Source organism: Amaranthus tricolor, chromosome 6, assembly GCF_026212465.1.
Source record: "Amaranthus tricolor cultivar Red isolate AtriRed21 chromosome 6, ASM2621246v1, whole genome shotgun sequence".
Lineage (NCBI taxonomy): Eukaryota > Viridiplantae > Streptophyta > Magnoliopsida > Caryophyllales > Amaranthaceae > Amaranthus > Amaranthus tricolor.
Window position 1 is genome coordinate 30,220,326 of NC_080052.1, and position 27,002 is coordinate 30,247,327.

Genomic DNA, 27,002 nt, shown 5'->3' on the forward strand with positions numbered 1-27,002 from the left:
AGAGATAAGATGTTTTTTTTTTTAGATACGGTGACGACTAATAAGTTAGTGGAATTTTATTTATTTTTTAACGTTTTATATGCATCATTATATTTCATACTTTATCGAGTAGCGCAAAAATTAAATATTGGTTAAATTGAACTTTAAAATATATATGTTAAAGCATTATGGAATCTCATTCCTAATATTTTGAATCCGCCCCTAGGCATGATATATGTTAGAGTATATAACATATCTTGGGGTCTCAACCAAAAGCTTAAGCTTTTGGTTGAGTTGGTTTCTTGACAATATAGATATTTTTCATTATTATAAGCAACAATTTCAAAGTTGGGACGAAGAAAGTAATTGCATTTGACTAAAACTAGTGTAAAATGTTGTACTTGCTTTACAACAATTAGAATTTAGAATAAACGCAATTATTTAAAAGTCAATACTCAATAGTGAATAGGGAATATGAAGTTAATTGTGAGTTCATCAGCCGTCACTCGTCATCAATGCAAAGAATAGCTATAAAAGGAAGCCATTACAATAATTGGCTTCTCACCCTATGACCTTAAGTATAGAATAATAAAGGAAGGAAGGGAACCAAAATGAGTTCCAAAATGAAATCTACCATCCATTTCCCCCCCTTAATTTGGGCTTCTTTTTTAGTTTTAAACATGCTCTCCCTATTCACAAGTTCAATAACAATGGTTGATGCTCAAATCCATTCTCCCGCTTCCCATGAGAAGGATAGTTTTACTCGAGTTGTTTTAAACAAAAATCCTTTGGTATCAACTAACACACCCTTAGATACACTTACATTATGCGGACCATTCCCTTACTTACGTTGGTGTAGAAACCGCCCACCACCTCCTCCTCCGTCAACATATTGCCCTTCTATTTGTCACAATTTCGGTGGTTATTGGATTCATTCATTTATTTGTCGTCATTGCTCAAAGCGAACACCACCCCCTCCTCCTCCTCTTCCTCGGCCAACACCACCACCACCTACACCATATCCACCAAAATCCCAACCACCAGAGTTACCACCTTTGGTATCACCACCAACATCACCACCTCCTGAATTCACATCACCAGAGTCACCTCCTTCAGAATCTCCAATGCTAGAATCACCTCCACCTGAATCATTACCACAAGAGTCACCGCCTTCAGAATCACCACCATTAGAGTCACCTCCTTTAAAATCTCCACCACTAAAGTCACCCCCCACAGAATCACCACCACCAGAGTCCTATCCTTCAGAGTCACCTCCACCAGAGTCCTATCCTTCGGAATCACCCGCACCAGAATCCTACCCTTCGGAATCACCTCCACCAGAGTCCTATCCTTTAGAGTCACCTCCACCAGAGTCCTATCCTTCAGAATCACCAGCACCAGAGTCCTATCCTTCGGAATCACCACCACTAGAGTCCTATCCTTCGGAGTCACCTCCACCAGAGTCCCATCCTTCAGAATCACCACCACCAGAGTCCTATCCTTCAGAATCACCACCACCAGAGTCCTATCCTTCTGAATCACCACCACCAGAGTCCTATCCTTCGGAATCACCTCCACCAGAGTCCTATCCTTCTGAATCACCTCCACCAGAGTCCTATCCTTCAGATTCACCTCCACCAGAATCCTATCCTTCTGAATCACCTCCACCAAAGTCCCATCCTTCAGAATCACCTCCACCAGAGTCATCACCTATAGAAATACCACCACCAGAGTTTTCTCCAGAGTTATCACCACTAGAGTCACCACCACCAGAATTCCCACCATCAGAGTCATCACCTTTAGAATCACCACCACCAGAGTCCTTTTCTCCAGAGTTATCTCCACTAAAATCACCAGCATCAGAGTTCCCACCACTAGAATCCTTTTCTCCAGAATTATCCCCATCAAAATCAATGCCACCAGAGTCCTATTCACCAGAATTTCCACCATCAGAATCTTCACCACCATATCAGTCACCACCTTTAGAATCTCCACCACCAGAATTATTTACTCCAGAATCCCAACCACCAAAATTCCCACCACTGAAATCACCCCCTTTAGAATCTCCACCACCAGAGTTATTTCCTCCAAAATCACCACTATCAGCACCACCATTGTCACCACCAATAAAATTTCCTCCTCCAGAGTCACCACCTTCGAAATCCTCCCCATCAATGTTACCACCTTTGGTATCACCCCCAAAAAAATCTCCACCTCCACTAATATCACCGCCAAAAGCATCACCACCAAAGTCACCACCGTTTAAATCACCACCAACAAAGTCACCGCCATCAAAGTCACCACCAAAAAAGTCACCACCGAAAAAATCACCACCACCTCCAAAGATACCACCACGAAAACGTCCTCCGCCACCACGTAAGCCACGTGCACCTTGTAGGCCTTGAAGCTTACTACCAAAACTAATGCTATATTATATATTGCAAGACCAAAAATACATTTAAATCTATATCAAAATTATTTCTAAATGATAAAGGGCGTGTAAGCCTTTTAGCCCAATGTAAAGATGTGACTTATTGTTGTTTACTATTAATTTTGTGCGTTGTATTATATTATGTTTTATGTATCCTACTATATGATTAAGTCATACGATGAAATAAATTGTGTATGTAATGTTTTGTAACTTCATCAGTATTGTGAAGTATTTCATCTTCCGTAAACATTGTAATTCAAATATATAAGTTATTATTTTGTGTTATGTGTAGTGCGTTGTCTGTGCGTATGACAACACTTTTATTTTACGATTGAAGGAGCATCTCTCATCAGATTTTATTTTATTTAACATATTTAACCGTAAATATACTAAAAAGAAAGTCAAAAAACTATTATATATACTAGAGGTTTAGATTTTGTCTTAGTTGAAAAAAATAAGAACTTTTTTTACCCAAGTAAGGTTTTTATCCAAGTTAGGCCTATCTTACCCCCACTTGGACCTATTAGGTCGATCTTACCTCCTATGGGTTCAGTTGGTCTATATTACCTCCAATCAATCCTATAAGACCTATCTTACCTCCCGTGAATCCTGTTATTAGACCTATATTGCCTCCAGTCAGACCTATAGACCAATATTACCTCTGGTGGGTCCCATTAGTCCTATCTTTCCTCCTGTGAGGCCTATCAGACCAATCTTACCTCCTGTGCGTCCCGTTAATCTATATTGCCTCCTTTGACCTATTAGACCTATCTTGCCTCTTCTTAACTCAAGTACACAACCTCCAAAATCAAATCCACCATCACTATCACCACCACAAAGATCTCCTCCTCCTAAGTCACAACCACCAAGATTACCACCATCAAATCCAACACCACCATCATCAAAATCTCTATCACCAAAGACTTGTCCACCGCCAACTCCACCACCAAAATCATCACCATCGAAGTCACATCCGCTAAACTCACCCTCACCTTCACGTAATCCACATGCACCTTGGAGACCTTGAAACAAAACTTCAGAGTTAACATTATTGCTATACTAACTAAAAGAAATGTCGTTTGAAATAGTTATTTTTATATAATAAATGAACTCAAGCTTCTATTATCACAGGAGGGGATACAAGAATAAGTATAAAGTAGTATCTTATAGTTATTTTGTTTTAAAGTTATTGTTAAGTGCTATAGTATGTACAATTTCAGTCAAAGCATACGAATATATGATTTTATGTTACAAGAATTTAATATGTGAACTCAATAAATGGTTTTGTTTTTTGTATTTTAATTTGTATTGTGAAATTTTTAGTTAGCAATATAACTTGGTTATGAACTACGGTTGTATTTTTTGGTATTCTTTTTATCGATATACAAGTATACTAAAGTACCTATCTAACAATAATTGAAATGCAATCAATTAACTTCTTTTCCAAAAAAGTAGTTTAAAAAGTTTGGTGTACAACTATTTTATTAAGTTTTTATTGTGCAACACCTTAGAGTTGGAACATGTTATAATGTTGAAATATTATGGAACATGTTACAATATGGATGAGAGTGTTGACTAAAACAAACAAAATCTTGACTTGTTGAATTAAGCAAAACGAAAACATCTCCGACGAGATTGATAAAAAAAACACTCAAAAAATATTTTTATATTGATGCTCAACCACACAAAAATAAAAATTGGTGCTTAGAATTAACTTTATAGTTGAAATCTCAAGATATCAAATATATTATAGATGTAGTATATTACGTACCCTTACAGACACTTTAAAAAAAGGATAATTTCGACTTTCGAAAACAGTCGGAAATTAGTCGATATAGCTCTCTACCGATTGATTTTCGATTGTTTAGGATTGGTCGAATCAAAATGGTCGGAAAAAAATGGTGGTAACAAATTAGTCGGAATTCCGACCATAAAATAGTCGGAGAAATTTAATAAAAAACAAATTAATGATCTCAAGTTCTCAACCCCATTAAATGCGTGATGCTTGTGAAGTCACGTGCCCGCGTGCCATGTGTACCCACGGTGGCACCCATGCGTGCACAGTTTCCTTGCATCCCTTCACATTCAAATGTGCCTAACAAACTTTGAACCTGAGAGTTGAGACCCTCAAGCTTCAAAAGCACAACACTTCATCCACCATACTAAAAGTGATATCTCGTGATATGTTTTGTAATGTTACTATAATTATTGGCTAATGACTCGTACCTTAATGCTTTATTTGTATAGTATTTTTCGTTTTAATCTATATAATAATTATTATTAATTAGTTGTATTATTATTTATATTAATATATTATTATCATCATTAATATATTATTAGGCGTATTAGCATATTATTAGTATTAATATATTATTAGTAATATGAAATTGAAATATTAGTTATATTAGTATATAATTAGTCGTATTAGTCCTATTAGTCCTATTAGTGTAGTATAAGTATTTTATAAGTTGTATTAGTATATATTTAGTCGTATTAATGTATTATTAGTCCTATTAGTGTAGTATTAATATTTTATCAGTTGTATTAGTATACTATTATTTTATTATTAGTTCTTTTAATGTATTTTTATTATATAAGTAGTCGTATTTAATGTATTATTAGTCGTATTAGTGCAGTATTAGTATATTATTAGTTATTTTAGTGTATAATTAGTCGTATAAGTTTATTTTTAGTTGTATTAGTGTATTATTATATTATTAGTTGTATTAGTATATTATTACTCGTATTAGTGCATTATTACGATTTGATTTTGAGAGCTGCTTTCGATTAATGTAGTATTAGTATACATTAGTTATTTGTATTGTATTACTCGTGTAGTCGTATTAGCGTATTATTAGTCTTACTAGTGTAGTATTAATATATTATTAGTTGTATAAAATATATTATTACTCTTATTAGTGAATTATTAGTATATTATTAGTCATTTAGTTGTATTAGTATATAATTAGACTTATTAGTGTAGTGTTAGACGTATTAGTGTAGTATTAGTAAATAATTAGTCGTACTAGAATAGTACTCCCTCCGTTCCTTTTTGATCTTCCACATTACTATAACGGGTAGTTTCAAAAGTTCTTCCACTTTAGAATACTTTCTATTTTTAGAAAGTTTTTATCTCACTTTTACCCCTTAAAATCCCCCTTTTCTTTTAATGTACCCATTTTCTTTTATTTATAATTATTTTCTCTCTCATACTTCCAATACAATCATTACTTCACACTACTATTTAATTAAAATAATACCCACTAAAACCTCATACTTCTAATACAATCATTACTTCCCACTATTATATAATTAAAATAATACCCACTACCACCAAAGATTCTCTTTTTCTTAATCTTTGTGAAATACCCAAATAGGAAGAACAAATAGGAACGGAGGGAGTATTATTATTAGTTGGAGTGAATTAATGACGAGAGACAAAATAATAATACACAAAACCGTAGGAGATTCAGTTAAACAAGTTAAACAGGTTAAACAAATCAAACAAAGTATACTAAACGAGTTCCGACAAATTAAACTAGTAAGATAAGTTAAACAAAATAAATAGGAATAGTGCATTTTAGTCAAACAAAATAAATAAAGTTAATTAATACAAACCAAAATAAATAAATACAAATTTCTAAAAAAAAATTACAACCGAAAGTTAATAAAACCAAGTAATTAAACAAAGGACAAATTTACGAACTAACCAAATAAAATGGTAGACAAAATAAGTTGGCAGACAAAGTTGGAAGACAATAATTACAAACCAAAGTACAAAATTGTGAAATTAATATTTTGGAATGAATTTTAGTAGTATTAAATGGGTGATAATGAGAATAATTTATAGTGTAAAATTTCATCAAAAATTATATGTTATTTTCATGGTAATGAAATTATGTTCATAAAATATTTTTTTTTATAAATTTTCATTACCACGTAATAGCACATCTTCCAATAATAATGCATTGGAATGAAATTTATGAAGAAAATGAGATGATTGAAATTGGACAAATATGACCACCAAGATAGCAAGAAAATTTTCAACTAAAATTACATTGATTTTCATTTCCACTACCACCGTTCAATACCACGTTTTTGACATTAAATTTGAATCAGAAAATTTAGAGTTGAGGTACAAACTCTTAAGGTGTCTCTACTGTATACTACTTGCATCCTCTTTACTTTAACATAACAATGAATAAAATTAAAAGGACTTGTAATTAAGTTTTCGTGTTCTCCAACTCCAATGTTCTGTTTTCATTGAACTCTTGTTCTTTCCTTACAAGTTGCAACTTTGTTCATCTTACTTCTTACAGAAAACAAGATAATATGTCAATGGGCATACAGGAGAAATCTTGTTGAGTGTCAATGTCGAAAACCAAAATTTAAGAAGAGAGTAGATCAAAAGATCAGACTATAATTATTCGAGAAGTAAAAATTTATAAAAGTACTTTGCAGCTATTAGCATAAAAGAGAAAATTTTAAAATATTGAAGAACCCCAGCCCCCCTTGCTCCATAATGTTCTAATATGTTCCCCTTTTAGTATAATTTTAACGGTCCGTTTGGATAGTGGTATTAAATAGTGGAAATGAGAATTATGTATAGTGTAAAATTTTATCAAAAGTTCCATATCATTCCATGGTAATGAAAATTTGATCACAAAAAAGTTTTTTTATTTACAAATTTCCATAACCATCTAATACCACCTCTTCTAATAGTGATGTATTAGAATGAACTTTATGAAGAAAATAAGTTGATTGAAGTTGGACAAGTATGTTCATCAAGGTAGCCAACATATTTTTCAATCAAAATTACACTAGTTTTTCATTCTTATTATCACCTTTTATTACCACTTATCAACGGACCGTAATATTAAAACTCTACAATAAAATAGATTACTTTGTGTTATAACTTATACAACCTCTCTAAATATGGTGCTAATCAACTTTTGAAAAATTGGTGAAGTTTTTTTAGTACATGGTTGATTGAGAGGATGAGAGTGCTGAGAAAGAGGACATCGTACATAAAAAAGTTACATATTTCAACTAAAATAAAATCTGATTTATTTTCAATATATGGTGAAGTTCAACCCAAGATCTTACATAAAAAAACATAGTATATATTCCAACTAAGACTAGACCTGATTGTCGAATACATGGTAAAGTTTAACTCGAGATCTTAAAAAAATAAAATTAGTATAGATTCCAATTAAAATAAGATCCAATTCTCAATACATAATCAAGTTTAACCCAATATCCTATATAAAAATATATTATTCCAACGGCAAAACACGGATCTTAATAGACGGTGAAGTTTCTATTGCAAGTTTTGTTTGAATTGAAAATTTAGCATGTATGTTTAGGAAATACTCCCTTTCTCCTTTTTGATTTACATCAAAGAGAAAGAAAGTAGTTTTTAAGAATATGGTCATAAATGAAAAGATAGAATAAATTGTGTGGATGAAATCAAAAGTAAGTTAAAATATATGGATAAAATTAAAAGAAAGTAGTAGACCATCATCCAAAAATAGAAATAATGCAAATTAAATGAGACGGGCCAAAATGAAAAATATTTTCAATGGAACAGAGGGAGTAATTTAGAATAAACTGATAAGTTATCCTTTCGAACAGTTTTTTAAAATCTTATACGTTTAGTTTAGGAGTAATTTAATAATTTTATTCTATAATCTTAATTATTTTAACAAGTTTAGTTTGATAATGATAGGCTCAATTTAACTCGACCGGATTAATCCTACTGATTAATTAAGAACACAAGGGTAGATTTTAGATCATTACTAATATAAACATGAAAATGGCTTACATTAATTAAGTAATTTAATTATTTTATTGCTGAAATTGTAACTTTTATTACTTTTTAAATTCTTAATCCACTGAAGAAGAAAGTTTAAAAGTTTATGTAACATATATTTTAAAATGCATGTTGAACTGGGATATATAATATTGTCATATTGGGTTAATATAAAGTTATAATTTTAAAAACGATATTATACGTCTTAGGTGATAATAATGTTCTGTTGAAATATTAAGCTTCATACTAATTCTGAATATTAGAAAAATGTCTACCTTATCTTAGATGGCATGATCGAAGCATTATTTTTTTCAAATTCTCATTAATATACAAGCGAAAAGTGGTGGCTTTTGTTTATTTTGTATAGTCTTTCTTCTACTCAATGTGATACGTATCTTTTTTTAATTAGCCCTCCTTTATTACCTTTGGACTAATTAAGTGACCTAATCATCAACCCACCATAAATCCATAATGCATTGCTATCAAATATTGCTATAAAAGGAAGCCTTCAGAGGATTTGTTTCTCATCGCCCTAGACAAACAATTCTAGGGGAAAAAAATGATTTCAAAAATGAAATCTAGCATCTATTTTAACGACTTTCTTCGGGCACGTTTTTTAGTATTGATCATATTCATTCTATGTATGTGTTCAAGTAAAATAGTGAGTGGTCGAATCCAAAGTTTTGAAGAGATTGAAGGTCAAACTCTAGTTACTTTAGACCAAAATTCTTTGGAATCGAAAAACTCACAACCGTCAAATTTATATTGTAGACTACGCCCAAATTCGCCTCGTTGCAAAAAATCACCTCCTCCACCTCCTCCTAAACGACCACCACCACCTCCTCCTAAACGACCACCACCGCCACCGCCGCCACGCAGATGTCCACGTTATTGTGCATGGTTTCATAGATTTTGGTATCCTAAATTTTTGTGTCGTTATTGTCCGAAACAACCATTGCCACCACCTAAACCATATCCACCAACCTTGCCTCCAACGAAATCACCACCTCCACCTAAGCCATATCCACCAACCGTGCCTCCAACGAAATCACCACCACCTAAGCCATATCCACCATCATTTCCACCACAAAAATCACCTCCACCTAAACCATATCCACCATCTTTTCCACCGAAAATATCTCCCCCACCTAAACCATATCCACCATCATTGCCACCACAAAAACCAACATCACCACCCCCTAAATTAGAACCACCTTCATTGCCACCAATTATTCCACCACCACCAAAATCAACCCCTCCAAAATCACCTACTGAGCCTATCTTACCTCCTAAGAGCCCTATTAGGCCAATTTTACCTCCTATAAAACCACCCGTCCTTCCTCCAAAAGGGCCTATCTTGCCTCCTATCTTACCTCCTTTGCAACCTATCTTACCTCCCTTAGAACCTATTAGACCAATTTTACCTCCTATAGGACCTACATTACCCCCTGTGAAGCCAATCGGGCCAATCCTACCTCCTGTGGGTCCAGTTAGGCCTATCTTACCCCCACTCGAACCTATTAGGCCGATCTTACCTCCTGTAGGTCCAATTAGGCCAATCCTACCTCCTTTGGGTCCAATTAAACCTATCTTACCCCCACTCGGACCTATTAGGCCGATCTTACCACCTGTAGGTCCAATTAGGCCTATCTTGCCTCCTGTGGGTCCAATTAGGCCAATCCTACCTCCTTTGGGTCCAGTTAGACCTATCTTACCCCCACTCGGACCTATTAGGCCAATCTTACCACCTGTAGGTCCAATTAGGCCTATCTTACCTCCTGTGGGTCCAGTTAGGCCTATCTTACCCCCACTCGGACCTATTAGGCCGATCTTACCTCCTGTGGGTCCAGTTGGACCTATCTTACCTCCAATAACACCAATCAGACCAATTCTACCTCCTGTGGGTCCAATTAGACCAATCTTACCTCCTACAGTTCCCGTTAGGCCTATCTTGCCTCCTATTAGGCCTATTAGACCAATCTTACCTCCTGTGCGTCCCGTTGGACCTATATTGACTCCTTTGATACCTATTAGACGTTGAAACACAACTTCAGAAGTAACATTATTGCCACACGCCCTAAAATAAATGTGGTTTGAAATAGTTATTTTTCTATAATAAATGAATTCAAGCCTCTATCACATGGGGGTGGATACAAGAATAAATCTAAAATAGTCTTTTATATTTGTTTTGTTTTACAGTTATTGTGAAGTGTTGTATTATTTACGATTTTAATCAAATCATACGAAAAATATTATTTTATGTTATAAAAATTGTAAAAGTGAACTTCCAATCAATAAAATTTTCTTTTATTTTCTATTTTTATTTGTATTGTGATATTTTAGCTATTAATATAACTTGGCTATGAATAACGGTTATAATTTTTAGCTACCAATATAGCTTAGCTATATGAACTACGGTTATATCTTTTGATATTTTTGTTTTATCGATCATATGCAAGTATAATTAAGTAGTTATGTAACAATTGAAATGAAACGATAACTTCTTTGTTCTTGTCCAAAAAGAACAACATTGTTACAAAAGAAAATTATGGAGATTTCAAAATTTAAGTATCAAGAGTTATGGGTTGCTCCAAACACATGACTTGTAAAAACAAAATATTGACTTCTTGTATTAAAAAAAAAAAAAAAAAAAAAAAAAAAAAAAAAAGAACTATGTCCGGGTTGATAAAAAACAATCAAATATTTAAGTTACATTGATGCTCAAGTCATCCACACAAAAATATGAATTGGTGTTTAGAATAACTGCATGATTGAAATCTCTAAATCAATTTATAAAAATCTACCTTCATACATAAAATACAAAGTTACTAAAACACCAGCTTGTTTTATATGGGGTCGTCTCACCATGATACGGATCCATATAATTAGCTCATTTTCGTAATTGCTCATTATAAAATTATAAGTAATTGCTTTAACTTACTAAATCTATAAGGGTTAGCCTAACAGAGATAGACTCATTATAAAACTATCTCATTTAAGCATTTGCGTTTAAATACTCATTTTTTACTTTGAAATCTTCGTATGGACAATCTTACGGTAAAACTATCTTATACAAGAGTTACTATATTTTGTTTCCCATTGTTTACAACTTAGAGATGAGCAACCCACATATTAAGCCCAAACACAGCCCAAATATTTTGAGGCTTTCTGAATTTGTTGTGCTCTTCGGCTATCCCACAAAATTTTGCTAGGTCCGTACAAGATGGGCTGGCTTGTTTGGACCGAAACTCTCATCGGGCTGAGCTTACATGTTGTGTTCTCTTCGGCCATCTAGAAGTTCAAACCTCTACTAACAACCAAGGTCGAAGCTACATTGGGGATCAAAAGAGATCAAGTCTCTTCCGTATAAAAAAACCGTCTGTTGTATTTTTAACGTGATCTCCCTAATGTAGTGTTTGAGAACAAGTATTTCATTTTAAATTATGAATTTCAATTATGAAATCACAAATAAAGAATTTAAGAATGACAAGGTTTGAGTAGTCATTTTCAAATTCTCAATTTTAATTACTTTAAAAACAATGGTAGAATTTGATTCAAATTAAAATTTGAAATTTTAATAGTCAAAATAATAATTCAGCTATGAGGTTCAAATCAACATACCAGCTACAAAGTATGTATTGTTAAATTCAATAGATTTCTTATCTTGGAACATAGATTTTGCCTTTTAGATTTAAAATTTTGAATTTTAACATGTCTTATTAAAGTGTAATTAATTTGCTAGTATATCAACTATTTAATCATTTGATTCAAATTTTTAGTTTCGCCCTTTACACATCATCAATGGATGGAGCATTGGTAACACAATAAAATAAACCCAAAATTCCTTTGAATTAGCTACAAAGGAATTGAGTTGTTTTATTATGTTTTAGTTTGTGTACTAGACAAAATAGCTCTATTTCTCTAGAAATGTTAATTTTAAACTAATAACTTAACTGATATATCAAACACAACTAAACATTAATTAGTTATGGTAAAAATTTAATAAAAAAATCTAAAATTAATGAAATTAATTTAAATTATACTCCCTATGTCCTAAGTAATATTCGCCACATTTTTCTTTTTAGTCTGTTTATATGAATTTACCTCATTTTTATTTTGGGAAATTATTAATGGTACCCCTGAGTTTTGACCCTTTATCAATGCTACTCCTAAGTTTTTTTTTATTATTAATAGTAACCTTGTATTATTGAGCGGTTTACAACTGTAACCTTTTTTTAACTTTTTCCGTCCAAAATTATTTAAAACCGTTAACTTTCTTTTATGTTTTGAATTGAAAAATAAAAGAAAAAGAAAAAAGTTAACGGTTTTGGACAATTTTTAACGGAAAAAGTTTTAAAAAGTTACGGTTGTACAACGCTCAATAGTACGAGGGTACCATTGATAATAATAAAAAAAACTTAGGGTATCATTGATAAAGTGTCAAAACTAATAGGTACTTATATTTTTTAATTATCTTTTTAATTATCTTTATCATGATCCACACTTTATTTTTTAATTATCTTTTACATTAATTTATATTTTGATCCAATTAAATTCTCCCACTTTCCCATAAATTATAAAGTATTTTATTTTATCATTTTTACTTACTTTTCTTGATTTTTATCTCATATGTACTCAAATTATATCTTTGAGCTAGGGTGAGTATATATTCACGATTGAGTTTCAATATTTGATAAGTGAGTTTTTCAAATCATCAAAAGTGAAAAAGAGCAATATATGGATGGATGATTGAATTTGATAGGAATAAATAATATAATTAGCATAAATTACTTGAGCATGTTCTTAATAATTCCCGTACCGTTGTAAAGGTAAAATGTCAACAATCGATCTACATTTGGGCATGTTCTGAAGTTTAGAAAGCTGAAAATGAAGGTGCCCTTTAATCAACTGTAGATTCACAAGTGAAGAGTGGGTAAATTAATTAACTATTTTTAGCTAAAAATTTAATGATTGATAATGATGATTGTGAAATCGAATTTTGACTTGTTATCTACTAAGATTAATTTTTGAGTACAAAATCAATACGTTAACAAAAATTTTGTCATTTTTAATAATAATCACACATATTAATTTAAGAGTTAACTCAAAGTAACTTAATAACCGACTATAGTATGTAACTTACCAAAAAATTAAATTCAAAATTAATATAAAATTAGAGAAAATTTTGAAATTTTCCATTAAATATTCTAAATAATAAAAAAACTCTAGAAATTTTTTTTAACATTTTTCTTATATTTTTTTGACATTTTTTATTTTCTTTTTTCTTTAAAAAAATAAAACTTTCTATAACAAGTCATCTTACCTTCAAAGTTTGGATTATTCATGGCTAATCAATAAGTGAGATTATTGTAGGAAAATTAAAAAAAATTGAATTGTTCTAGGTAATGTTTTTTCTATACCTTATTGCTTTGAAAAATATACTTCTAAAAATTGCAATAATTAACAAGACGTTAGAATTTTCTTCACTGTATCTTTCAACAAACTAACATTCCTTAAATATTAATAATAATAATAATAATAAATATTTAGCTTTTTTATATTATTATAACCCACCATAAAAAATATTGTCTCTACCTACGCTTAAAAACGCATCTAGACACACTTATATGTGAGGCTGTTGTATTTAGCCATGCTTAATTAAGCGAAGCGTGCTTCCAGCTTGTGTGGGTGAATTTTTTTAGGCACGCTTAATAATGCAACACCCTGAGATTTTCTTACGTCATTAATTAATATTTTAATAACTTTTGGGGATTTTATAATTATGTTAAATTAATTTAGAATTAGTTTTAATAAACTCTTATCATATACGAATTAAAATATTAACATATATTTATATTAAAAATGCAATTACGATTTCTAAATAAAGACGTTCGAATCAAAATAATTGTTTTACTAAAATGAGTGAGCACACGAAGGTGAGTCTCTTAGTTGGGTCTCGCAAGAAAATGAATCTCGATAAATAAATAAATAAGTGTATAAATTAAATAATTAGGATGAGTTATGGTTTTAAGGAGTATTACTCCCTCCCTCACTCAATTCACACGCCGTCACTCCCCCTCTCTTCTCTTCTCTCTTTCTCTTTTCCCTTTCCCTTTGCTGTGCCTCCAGTAGTTGGCCTCAATCAGCCCCTCATGACCAGCCTCAGTTCACCACCATCAGGCCACCTGCCTTTTTCCCTTCACCGTGAGCAGCCACCAAGCAAGGCAGGCCCTCTTCCTCCCCACGAACAATCATGAGGAGCAGTAAGCTGTGTCGCCTGTTCCCAGCTGCGAGCAGAGCTGCGTGTTGCTCTCACATATTTATGACTTAGGGTTTGAAGTGTGATTTGAAATTATAGGTTGTGTGTTGATTTTGTATTAGTTTCTTCAAATCTTAGTATGGGTAGTAATTCAATATGTTATCTTTAAACACGAAATGATTAGGGCTTGGATTTAGAGATGAAATTACTAATGATGTGTGTTTTATACTATATTTTGGTGATGATTGATTAAATAACTTTAAAAGTTGTTTTAAGATTTGGTCGATTGGTTATTATTGTGAATAATTATTAATGGTGATGATGCTAGTTATTGACGTGTCCGTGTTTGTGTTTATGGTTGATTATTGATGACTTTTTATGATTGTCCTGCTATGACACATTCACCTTTGGTCTAATGTCGAGCAGCAGGAGGATCATAGATAGGCGTAGCAGGTACTGGAGCTTCTTTTGCATTGCATTGCATTGGGGGAGAGTGATGAGGGCGAAGCATAACATGTGTCATACCGCTATCTTTCGATTTTGTAGCTCTGGTTATCTTTGTAAACTTTGGTTGTATATGTTTTGTTATGAGGCCTTGTGTCCTCCCTCGTATATTTGTATTTCCGCTGCGTAGTTTATAATTCTGTATGGTTTTAAAGAGTTAAGTCTTTTTAAAATGCAAACGTCGACATTGGAACCACAATCCATGCTTGGCATGTTGATTTGAGAAGCCGGCGACGAATCTTCCCGCCGTGGTGTGAGATTTTAAAGGCAATGATGTCTTAGATTAGTTTAATGTTTTATTGTGCTAATTGTTCTACCACATGTTCGATTTTTAGAAGAGATGCTGCCGAAATTTCCATTCACCTTTTTTAATTTAATATTTAACGTTTATCCAAATTCTTTTTTTTTTCTTTTATCAGAAATTCTGGGGTGTTACAAATAAGCCTGGCTATATTTGCTTTTTTCCACGCTTTAAGCGTAGCTGATATATCACCTTTTGCCACACATATAAGTGTTGCAATATTTCCTCCCTTCATAAGTGTGGCTAAATGATTTAAATAAAATTTAAATGGTTTATAATAATAACAATAATAATAATAATAATAATAATAATAATTATTATTATTATTATTATTATTATTATTATTATTATTATTATTATTATTGACAAATATAAATATATTATACCAAACAGCCACAAGCTACATAAATGCTATATAAATGAAAAATATAATTTATCATTATATTTATTATAATTTATCTTTTTATTATTATCAAGGCTAAAGGTATGCATCAAGGAATGCATATCCTATACATCAAGCAAGTCCAAACCAAATTGTATCATAACAAAAGACTAAGACAAAACTTCAACTAGGAAAGAAAAGGAGGTTGAAAGGAGCAGCTCCCCCAACCTCAACAATTGCAGCTTCTCGAACACGGTTCACAAGCGGGTGTGTACCTCCTCGTGTGCAGTAGCACATACACTAGAAAGCATACCCAACATCATTGCAAACATGTAGCATCACAGAGGACAAGCAGGGTAGCATCATAACTCAGCTAAGCCAAACAATTCAACACATTTTTTTATGGGCTTCGGATGCCTTATCTTGGCTGCAGTCAAGATAGCCAACAAAAAAAGAATGTTAAGTAGGAGAAAAATCAATTCAGAATCAAAGCAAACACATCACACTACAATAACAACAACTCCACTTATGAAAATCATGAGGAAATGAATAATTTACTTACGAAAGCAAAAAAATGAAAAACACTTTCGGCAAAAAAAATTAATGTGGCTAAACCTTTAAAGGAATGTAATCCAATTTAAGAGATAGAAGCATGGATAGACAATATTCTTATTTAAGAGTACTCAGAACTAATGCTGTAGGTGTCAATTACTCTCTTTTCCCAATCTTGGTTTTGTAAAATCAAAAGTATCAAAACATTTCTTAATTCGTATCTTCATCGATTCTCTTTGCTTAGTAACTTAACTTTAAGAAATGAGTGAATTTAAAACCAATAGCATGAATCTAATGATTTGTTATTTGGATGTCTGCTTTACCTACAAATCATTATAGCCATTTAAATCAAATACCCAATAGCCTTTGTTGAACTAATTAGATCAATTAAAACAATCAAATCCAATTGAGGTGATTAGGTGACAGAGCTGAAGTGCTTATACAAACCTTGAATTGAAATGTTCTCATTCCCTTTACGAAAAATTGCATCTTTTGTCTTGATTATAATTGTAATTGCAGAAGCATATTTTGGAGCCTCTGACAATGATCTCACAACTGAATATCCAGTATTATTATGCCAAAGAAGATACAAGTGACATCAATCAAGAGTCAATTGCTTTTCTGATAATACAACAAGATTATTTCATCTTCATATAAAATATGAAAAAAGTTGTATCTTGCCTGTGGATGGATACATTATGCTTATAGCAGCACCAAATGCAAGGTTCCTTTGCAATAGATTAGGTAAGGATCTACCAAAAGGAATATGAGACCACTCATAGTGAAAATGTAGATCCTAATAGGCAGGTTATGCATATTTGCATTACAGTCAATAATACATGCAAGAGCTTTGATATGCAACAAGTTTAAGTCAACTTAGAGGATTTGGAACAGCTTCAACAACTTAAAAACTTTAAGCTGAAGTAGTACCTTGACCTGAAAGAATCTGCCAGCCACACTCCAAACCACCAAGCAAGAAAACTCACAAATTACAACCATTATAGTGAAGCAATCTTTAAAAAATCAAGCAAAGGGAGGAAAAACAAAACGTGTAGAAGAAATGGGATCAAAATCAAATTCAACAACATCACTGCAATCACAAAGTGGGAAACGAAATAGAGATCTGAAAGATAATAGCTATCATCATAATCATTGAATTGAAACTTTTAAAGAAAATAGTCAATAAGTTGAGGGAATTGGGGAAAGTAATTGACGGAGAGGAGAAAATGAGTGAAAGGATAAAAAAAATCCCTAAAATTATACACGAAATTTACTCAAATATGACAAAAATAAAACCCTAAAATAAGACCGAACCCTAAAACCCTTATAACTTCACCAAATTATCTATAATTGAACAAAAAAACCCTAAATACAAGAACTTAAAATCCCATCAAATCAAAACTATAAACTCAAGAAAAGACAATACATAGAAACTCGAGGTTGGCCTAGCAGCAGATACGGTGAGTCGGTAGCAGTTGTTGATGTCCAACAGCCGTAAGTGGAGGGGGAAATTAGGGATAGCAAGGTAGTGTCGCTTAGAGTGGGAATGGAATTTGGGAAAAGGGGAGACAGTGAGCCAGTGGGAATGAGGATTATAAAACACATTTTAATTTAGGCACGCTTATTGAAGCGGAATACACTTTCGACACGCTTAAGCATAGCTATTTCTCCACGCTTATTAAGCGTAACTAATTAGGCACCACACTTAATTAAGGGTGGCTAAATAAGTGTAGGTAGGGGCATTTTTTTTGTAGTAACCATTTATCTGTTAAATTAGGCTGGATTTATTGTGAATACCAGCAATTATCAGGGAAAACACGAGGTGCACACACTTCACAAGCCAAGGAGTATATACCATCCAAAATCGTATGGTAATGAGAAGAATGTCTCTAATAATTTATAAACTGTGCACACCATCTTTAATTTGTGGATGCAGGATAAACCATCCCAACATTATCATGTACAATCATCCACTCTTCACTCATTCTATTGGCTGCATCTCACTTGTGTCAAACTTTCCCCCATTACAGGAAACTCGTGATCGTCAAAGACATAGAAGGCATGACAAGTTGATAGCCTATGTAAAACTAAATATGTTTAGTCAACCCCACCATTCTTAGAGGGTCCCATTCTAGTTATATAATCTAGTGCCAAGCCAAAGGCCCAAGATGATGTGTTTAGATGTTGAGGTTTTTGTTATCAAGGAGTTCTTTTTCAAAGGTGGGATTAGATGATACAGATGTGATTCAAAATCTTTGTCAGTCAATGCAACATAGAGGTGTTTAAATTAGATCAGATAATTTGATAATTATCCGATTTTATAACCAAATTTAATTAGATCTGACTATAATGATGTATTTATAATTATATAAAAGTCAAAATGGACATAAGACCCGATTTTAAACTGACCTGAAGTATCTGATTCAAAATTCACTAATGATCCGAATAAACACCACTACAAAATAACTTCACCATTAATTTGATTTCTAACTCTTTTTATTTCGTTATATAGGTGTAAATATTAATTTATAATCGATAAAAAAAACAAATAGTAAGCAAGGAAAAGAAAAGAGTGAATGAAGTTAAAAGAGAGGATGATTTGTGGTTGGATCGAAAAAGAATTGCGCGTACAATTACCTAAAGAGAAAATAGTGCAAAGTGAAGGTGACAACCCCTGATTGCAAATTAAATAAATATAGTGATAGTAATCCCTTGGTTAGACTCATTCTAAACCCAACCTAGTACACAATATAATTAATATTATCCAAAATCAACTTTAATTTATTTGAAACCTATTTATATCTATTTTGACTCATTTAGACTTATATGCAACTTAGACCCATTTCAGACCAAATTAATCTTTTAAAATGTAAAAAAAGAAAAATTAAACAATTAAAAATTAGACGCATTTAGAATTCTAGGTCCATCATGCTTGATGGATCCAAGTCTAAAATTTTTAGACCCTAAAAATTTTAGTTTGGATCAATAAAATAATATACCTGGATCCGAGTCTACCTAACAATACCCAACCGATGACCATATCTAATTAAGTATATTGCGATAATATGTATTAGGGTTAGAGATATTTCATATCTGCATGTTTAAGGATGAAGAAGTAATACTTCTGCATTATTTATTATTTTAATTATCTTATTTAGAATTCCTCTAATTAAATGAAAAGTTCAACATGCAAATAATATTTATATATAATAAATATGCTAGCTCTAATATATATAATCGATGAACTCAGTAGACACAATGTTTTGTTACATTGCAGCATAATAATGAATTTCATGAAATTTGCCATAATTGATCCACTCAGGTGACACTGGAATCATGGGAACAACTTAATAGCATTATTATTTATTAGTTAGAATATAATTATTTTTTAATTTATTTTTTTTGAAACCATAAAATAGAATTTATTTTGTTATTCATAACTTGATATTTTCTGTTACTTGTGTTGTATGTCAAGTTTGATGAAGCACTCTGTCGTTAATTGTATGTTTCTTAGTTGTTCTTCTAGCTATTTCTTGACCGGTGAAGTACAATTCACAAGCTAAGCTTCATACATTTTTGATTTCACAATTAGAAGATCTCCTAAAGATAGTAACAAATGCAAAATGCTGATATAGGATAGAGCAAACACTTATTTCTACATATACGTTCAACCAACTTAATTATTATTTTTTTTGTGTTATATACTACTATATCACAACTCAATAGTATCATGATTTATTAATCAAATAACCTGGACAGTAACCCAAGCCTAGATTCCCCCTACCTATAGGCTAGCCATAAGGGGCATGTGAATTTTTTTTTTTTTTTTTGAATAAAGGACTAGGCAAATGTAAGATGCTAGCTAGCATAAACCTTATCTCTATAGATGCGTTCAACCAACTCAATTGTTATTTTTCTGTATTACAAAGATTAAAAAAAAAAGTTTTCTAACTCAAAAAACAAAAGTTTTCAACTACTAAACTCATAATTCTTATCAAAGCTTCATAGTTGAAAGTGCTACAATTTGATAAAGAATCTTTAATTCATAACTCTATTAATTGTCGTAAAGATCTCGCAATAAAAGTTGATATTGAGATTGTACAACTAGAATTTAAACTAAAAAAAAAAACCAGGCAAATTTAATGACAAAACCAAGCTTTCACTATTACACCATGAATTAAGTACTTTGCTAGAAAAGTACACAAAATTCGTATATAACAAAACTATTTAATGAATTAGAGACATGCATGGTCCCTTTGTACTGGTGGCATGGTACCATCATGTAACCTTGTCCTAGTTCAAAGATATCTCGAGAGCTAGCCACAAGCAAGTAAGATGCCCACTAAAGTTTGCGCACTAAATAGACCTTTCCTTTGAAGGTTTATTATCAAGATGTATATGTAGTTTTTTTGGACAAGTCTACATGAAATAATTTATAAGTGAATATAATTAATTGGAAAAATATAGATCAATTTCCAACGAATCATGGACCATCTTGCAAGTAAAATACAAGTAATACCTTCTTGGTAGAGCTTTGGTAAGCCATCCCATCCATCATTTTGATATAATTATTAATAATGATTTATACTTTTCAGCAAAATTTTATTTTTGCTCTTTTAAATTTATCTTAAAATTTTTTAAGAGATTTTGTTGTCTGATTTGTTATGAAATCAGTTGTTTCAAAAGAGTAGTAAAAATGTAGATGTCAATTTGCTTGGTTTATAATATGTCATGTTTAAATGATATTGTAAGGTTGGGTTTGTGGATTTAAAATATTGTCTGTTGAAAATAATAATAATAATCAAAAATTAATTAAACTTAATTAATTGGACCTTTTTATAATTTTTTTTAGGTAACAAATATAACTAGGTTTAGTAAGTCCAATTCCAAGCAATGTGTAGGCCCTTTTATAATTCATATAGCACTTACTTCAGATGCATATCTTTAGCATGTGTTTTATGATTTTATCATACTGTCATCCTCAAGATAGGAATGAGAATTTTTATTTATTTTTTTTTTTTTAGTCCCAGAAAAAATATTCAACCATCAGTTTTCGAAATATAATTTTCATCACTATTTTGCAAAACTTATAGTTACATTTTTTGATATATGTACTTTTATTTTGTGATAGATATTGTACGTGTCGACTTTATTACTTTTACAACATGTTTAGTATAACAAATAATAAATAGTGCTAATGACCAAATTTTATATGTAAATTATCATAACACATTGCATGGCGTTCTCATGAAATTAGAATTATGTAATTTTTTCTTAATTTTCATCAATGCTAATTAGTATCAGTTTCTCAAGTACTCCCTCTGTTCTCTAATAATGTTCTTTCTATTTGAAATATTCTATCTTAAGGAAAGAGAAATTTAATTAATGTTTTTGACACATATTTAGAAGATAAAATATATTCATGTGAGATCTCGTTAGATTCGTCTTGATATACTTTTTTATTATGTATTTTTTATAATTTTTTATTATGTGTATTTAGAGATATTAAACTTTAAAATTTACATTAAAAATTGTGCAAAAAATAAATGGGAAGAACAAAAGGAAAAAGAGGAAATAATAACGGATGATAATGAGATTTCTAATAAAAAAAAATCTAGTATTACAACAAATATTTATTAGGAAAATTATACATTGATGATCTCGACTATTATCCATTCATTACCAATAATATAACTATTGATATTACATAATAAGCCCAAATATGGGTTGTACTTATTTAAAATAATTTCAACTTTTATTTTTCTCTTATCTGAGAAAGTTTATCCCACACTTTGAATTATTATTGATTAATTGATAATTAAAATTATTTGGAGCGTTAGGAACGATAATTAAAATTATTATTATTATTATCTATTTTTACTTTTTATCATCGATAATGATATTATCTCTTAAATTGTGCACCAAATGGACCATCTGTCATCTCAAACGTTAATTAGTATTCTAACAAATATTACAAGTTGTAGCTTATGGCTTATCATTACAAACCAAGTATTTTAGTCATTTGTGGGGTTAATAAGTCACATGGAAATCAAGAATGAACTACAAATCTACAATAAATATGATCTTTAGAATGTTGCACTTTCTTAACAATTTGTTAATTGTTATTATAGCAATTTTTTTTAATTACAAGCTAGGTCTAAAAAAAAGGGTTGGGTTAGAATTAAATTTAAGAATTTTCTAGAAATTAATACTTACTTTCAACCGAAATAAAATTTGATTCCCAATTATTATTATAGCAACGAAATCAACAACTCTCATTTTTTTTTTACCCTATGCTCTTAATTTTCTTTAAATCAAACAATAACGCATAATATTAAAATGTTGACAAATGAATTAAATGCTAATTGTTGTGAGATAACATCAATTTTTTTATATGTTTGTTAAAACTATATATTATTATTTACAATTTGATATATATATTTCCTTCATCTTAAAGATATGTATGTGTACCACTTTTTATATAAATGAATATATCTTTATATACACTTTTAGAATAGAGTAATATAATATTGAATCATGGGTGAAATTTGCCAAACCAACTAAAAGAAAAAGATAAGCATATACTGGTTGAGGCTCCAATACATATTATATACACTTTACGATTATTTTTCGTTATGTGAGTCGTTTGTACTAAAAATGTTCAAATGTAGATATAGCATAAATCTTTTCATTTGGACGCTATGAATTATACTTGAAAAGAAGAGTTAATAATAAGATTAAAACCACCTGAATATCATATTAAGAAACCAAATGAATTAAAAGCTTAAACTGAAAATTAGACCATTAAATATGTTATATACTCTATAATGAAATACAACTGCAAACCGCATATATATTTGAGATCCGATAATCTAAGTGGTTTGATCTTGATGTTGTACAATTCTTGTCGCACAAGGCTATGAAATGGATGCATGAAAGTTTGTTATAACACTCCATACTCTAGTCCCACACTCCCACTACATTTCTCTTCCAAGGTAAGGCTATTTGTTTCAATATCCCTTCTTCCTCACTCAAAGGGCTTTAAGACTTATATTGTCTATCTCACCAACACCAAACCCACATTATTATGCTAATTATTCAAGTACTATTTAATGCTAGGATTGTTCATGGTGAAAATGATCCTTAACTAGTCAATATCATGCAGTCTCTTCAGCCAAATAACACATTTTTGATTAGTAAAATCAGCTTACAACAAAGTTAATAATTTTGACTAATGATGTTCGAACACACATAAAATCAATATAGGATGCATGGATTTGTGACTGGATGATTAATTTGAGCGGCTTAGCTTACTTTTTTATAATTTTTTTAGATAGACTAGAGAATTCCTACAAGCTACAGATAAGGTTCACTATAAAAAAGGTTTAATTGTGTTGCAATGTTTTTGAAACTTCATTAAAATGTCACTAGTATTATCCTAATATTTCAATCTTAATTTATGACACTTCCTATAAGTATCACCAAATATTTTGATGACAAATAATAAATGTCATGATATTGAAACCTTAAATGTCACAATTGACACCATTATTTGAGTGGGCAAAAGTAATTAATGGCTACAATTATTAGCTAGCTAAACGTCTCGAGTTGAGTTGTTTGTCGACATATAAGATCAAATTAAAAGCTAACGTGACATAAAGATAACGGGTTTGAATCTCATTCACTCGTCATTTTAAATAGATATTTAGCACTGTGTTTGAGAAGAGCATGCGTTACATTTGATCCAACTTCTAACTTAAATTAAATGGCTTTTATGAGAAAGTAATATATAGAGCACTACCAATACTTAAAACTTTAAATTGAGTTGATTCTTCATATTTCATTTATAAATGTTTAGATAAATAATACTCAAGTGTTACACATTTGGAAATCCTTCTTTACCAAAGAAAATTAAATGTACATTTCAAATACTTCATAATTTTTCAATTCTTTTCCTTATTCTTTTCTGCTCGTGCCTTTTTGGAAACCCTTCTTTAAAAGGAAACTGGGTGATTATCTATGTTAAGCACGAGTTATTTAATACTTTTACATAAATAAATAAAAAAAATCAAAAGAGATGAATAAGATAAAAAAAAAAATTAATATTGGTACGCAATTTGAAGTATAGGTCTGTGTACCATAATATATATTATGACATAAAATAAAGTTAAGCGATATATAAACTTAGTGAAATGGATACATTTCTAAGAACTTTTATCAACTATAAATATTGAACCACATTTTTTTTTATAGATATTGTATCTTAAAGTATAATTATTATTATAATCATCACATATTAAAATCTTTAGTTTTTGCCTTTTTTTGACCCATAAAACAACTATATATGATCGATCACGCATTAATTAGTATTAGATATCGCTCTTCTCTAAGCACAACTTATTTCGCCTCAATTTGAATAAAGAAATCAATTTTACTAGCTAAATAAACCATCAGTAATAAAAAAAAAATAAACATCAATCAAAACCTCCAATAAACCAAATCCAAGCAATTCATATCCATAATTTAAATTTAATTATTTAATTAACAGTTAATAAAATTTTAAATTAGTATAAAACCCATACAAAAATATAAATTAAATATATTGGTGTTGTTACTTAAAATTTAGTGTCTAAAATGTCATTCACTCATTGTTAATTAACTTGCAATTGGAAAAAATTCACTTTTTAAGAAAATGCATTAATTTAAGATTTTTATTAGAAGAAGTAATATTTAATATTTGTAAAGAATGTAACATATGTGATACTTTATATTTCTTTACATGCATATATTATTATTCAATGTAAATAAGGCAATAATATATTTATTATACAATATATGTATAAATTTAATAAAACGATGGTAAAAGTTTAAAAAATTTGCCACAAAAATCAATTTCCCTAAAGATTTAATATAAGAAAATTATAATAAACAAAAGCACTCCTTTTATCTCAATATATCTGCATTTAGTGTTGGTCTTAAAAGGAGGTATGGGGGACCTGTGCCTCGGGCCCATGAAAAGTTAGAAAAAAAATGCTTTTAATATTTAATAGTTAGGGGTCTATAATAGTATTTTTAGTAATTAGAGGACCAAAAAAAATATTTTACACCAATCCCCTCAAATTCCAAGGACAGAGCACTAGTTACTTTGACAAAACTTGTGCTAAAAACACAAAAGCTTGTATTAAGAGTATATATTGTAAAAAAAATTATTTGAAATATATTGTCTTTTTGTATTCTTTTGCCACATGTCTATGGTATCACCTAACTTTTGCTCCAACTTCTATTTGGGAGATGACTAACCGATATTAATCTAATTAACTTTATTCTCAGGTTTCACCTACTCTTTCTATCTTATTATAATCCACTTATTTGAAAATCACAAAATAGAAAAATCATTACGAATGTAACACAATTATACCAATTTGAAAGAAAATAAAAATATTTTATATGATACAATTAAATAAATAATGACAGTGGGAGTAATAGTACGAAAACTTTAAAGTTTCATTAATAATAAGAAATGAATTCTAATGATAGTGGAAGTAACATTTAGAAAACATGACACAATTGTATCAATTTTATGTCTTTCCTCATTGTAATCAATACTGATATTAGATAAGCCCACCAAATATCCTATAGAAAATTTTAAAAAATTGAACTCTATATTAAAAAAGCAGACTCATAAACCCAAAAATAAATTAGTAAAAAAAATATAAGATTTAAAAATATATCAAAAAGACTTCAATTTAAATGAAAAAGGGTTTTAAATTTTTAAGACTTATTGGATATCTCATATCTCCCGCAAGTAGTAGTGTCTCCCTTCTTGACTTCTTGTAATCAACTTGAACAAATTTGCTAAATTAGAAAAAGAAAGAGATCCATGTTTGATCAATCAAAATAATAACAATAAAAAGCAATTTAAATCTAAATTTCTAAATAAATCATTCACATGCATAGAAGAAAATATGATATTAAAAATCAATAAATAAAAAAATTTAAGAAAATGAAAGAGATAAAAATGTACTAATGCAGGAGATATGGCACATTTATCGAGATGGGTTACATGCTTTACTTCTCTCTTTCGTTCGATAACTAAACTAAAAAAATCTACGGAGAGAAAATTAAGAATAAAAAAACTCAATTGTTAGATATGAAAATAGAAGAAAGATAGAAAAATTTTATTAGAAAAAATAGAAGTAATCTTCCACCACAAGCTGCAATGATCTTCAAAAAATGTGAGAATTAGTTTAATGAGATAGAGAAATTCAATAATGCTACAATAATTAATGCATTAAATGTAGGGATTATTATAGTATATTTTCTAGTATTAAAGGCTATTTGAGGTAATAGCGTATTTAGTACTCTAGTTATTAGGCGGAAACTAAAATCATGAGAAAATGACATGTGTTCTTAGGTGGTCTCTATTTTAGTATTAGATATAGATATAGATAGATACCTTATCTTCCATCCTTGTTAATCCCTAGCTCATGTTCTTTGAGTTTTCTTCATTGTAATTATAATATTCTCATATCATGTATAACTTTTTCAAAAAGATTTTTTCTTTAAAAAAAAAAAAAAAAAAAAAAAAAAAAAAAAAAAAAAAAACTTTAATTACAATGTCATTACAATCAAAATATAAGAATATGAGTATACCTGTAAATTGCTACTCTATAAATTAAATTTTATAAACATATATAATACCTTTTCTAAGTATCAAGTAGGAAACAAAAACTATAGTTGTATTTTTTTTTCTGAAAAAAAAAATATTATACAATAGTCCTT

General features: G+C 30.4%; 3 protein-coding genes across 5 annotated transcripts; 1 reads left to right on the forward strand and 2 right to left on the reverse strand.

Moving 5' to 3' along the window:
* Positions 1-553: 553 nt before the first annotated feature.
* Positions 554-2,665, forward strand: LOC130815117 (early nodule-specific protein 2-like). The gene has a single exon (XM_057681476.1). The coding sequence runs from the start codon at positions 591-593 to the stop codon at positions 2,382-2,384; it is 1,794 nt and encodes a 597-aa protein (XP_057537459.1). The 5' UTR covers positions 554-590; the 3' UTR covers positions 2,385-2,665.
* A 286-nt stretch (positions 2,666-2,951) lies between these two features.
* Positions 2,952-11,132, reverse strand: LOC130815772 (glycine-rich cell wall structural protein-like). The gene is made up of 6 exons (XM_057682253.1): positions 11,027-11,132; positions 9,176-10,249; positions 8,937-9,067; positions 4,449-4,542; positions 3,070-3,432; positions 2,952-3,019 (listed from the first exon to the last, which is right to left on the reverse strand). Exons 1-6 carry the CDS (start codon positions 11,130-11,132, stop codon positions 2,952-2,954), a joined length of 1,836 nt encoding a protein of 611 aa, XP_057538236.1.
* A 4,570-nt stretch (positions 11,133-15,702) lies between these two features.
* Positions 15,703-18,264, reverse strand: LOC130815425 (lycopene epsilon cyclase, chloroplastic-like). Of its 3 annotated transcripts, XM_057681892.1 has the most exons (4): positions 17,647-18,264; positions 16,902-16,972; positions 16,668-16,775; positions 15,703-16,095 (listed from the first exon to the last, which is right to left on the reverse strand). In XM_057681892.1, exons 1-4 carry the CDS (start codon positions 17,823-17,825, stop codon positions 16,031-16,033), a joined length of 423 nt encoding a protein of 140 aa, XP_057537875.1. In that variant the 5' UTR covers positions 17,826-18,264; the 3' UTR covers positions 15,703-16,030. The 3 variants fall into 3 exon arrangements, 1 of the variants encoding a protein (XP_057537875.1); XR_009042600.1 differs by having other exon boundaries at positions 16,668-17,166; positions 17,647-18,259; XR_009042599.1 differs by having other exon boundaries at positions 16,668-17,178; positions 17,647-18,258.
* Between the last annotated feature and the right edge of the window lie 8,738 nt (positions 18,265-27,002).

Excerpts from the sequence above, each read along its gene's own strand:
- LOC130815117 (XM_057681476.1), top strand. The coding sequence starts at position 591 with ATGAGTTCCAAAATGAAATCTACCATCCATTTCCCCCCCTTAATTTGG.
- LOC130815425 (XM_057681892.1), bottom strand. The coding sequence starts at position 17,825 with ATGTGTTTTATAATCCTCATTCCCACTGGCTCACTGTCTCCCCTTTTC. Across the intron at positions 16,973-17,646 it reads GGCCAACCTCGAGTTTCTAT|ATCCTTACCTAATCTATTGC; the intron begins GTATTGTCTTTT and ends TCCTTTTGGTAG. Across the intron at positions 16,776-16,901 it reads CATAATGTATCCATCCACAG|TTGTGAGATCATTGTCAGAG; the intron begins GCAAGATACAAC and ends CTGGATATTCAG.
- LOC130815772 (XM_057682253.1), bottom strand. The coding sequence starts at position 11,132 with ATGAGCAATTACGAAAATGAGCTAATTATATGGATCCGTATCATGGTG. Across the intron at positions 3,433-4,448 it reads ACGCATGGGTGCCACCGTGG|GTCTCCAAGGTGCATGTGGA; the intron begins GTACACATGGCA and ends TTTTGTTTCAAG. Across the intron at positions 3,020-3,069 it reads ACTAATGGGACCCACCAGAG|GATTCACGGGAGGTAAGATA; the intron begins GTAATATTGGTC and ends GTCTAATAACAG.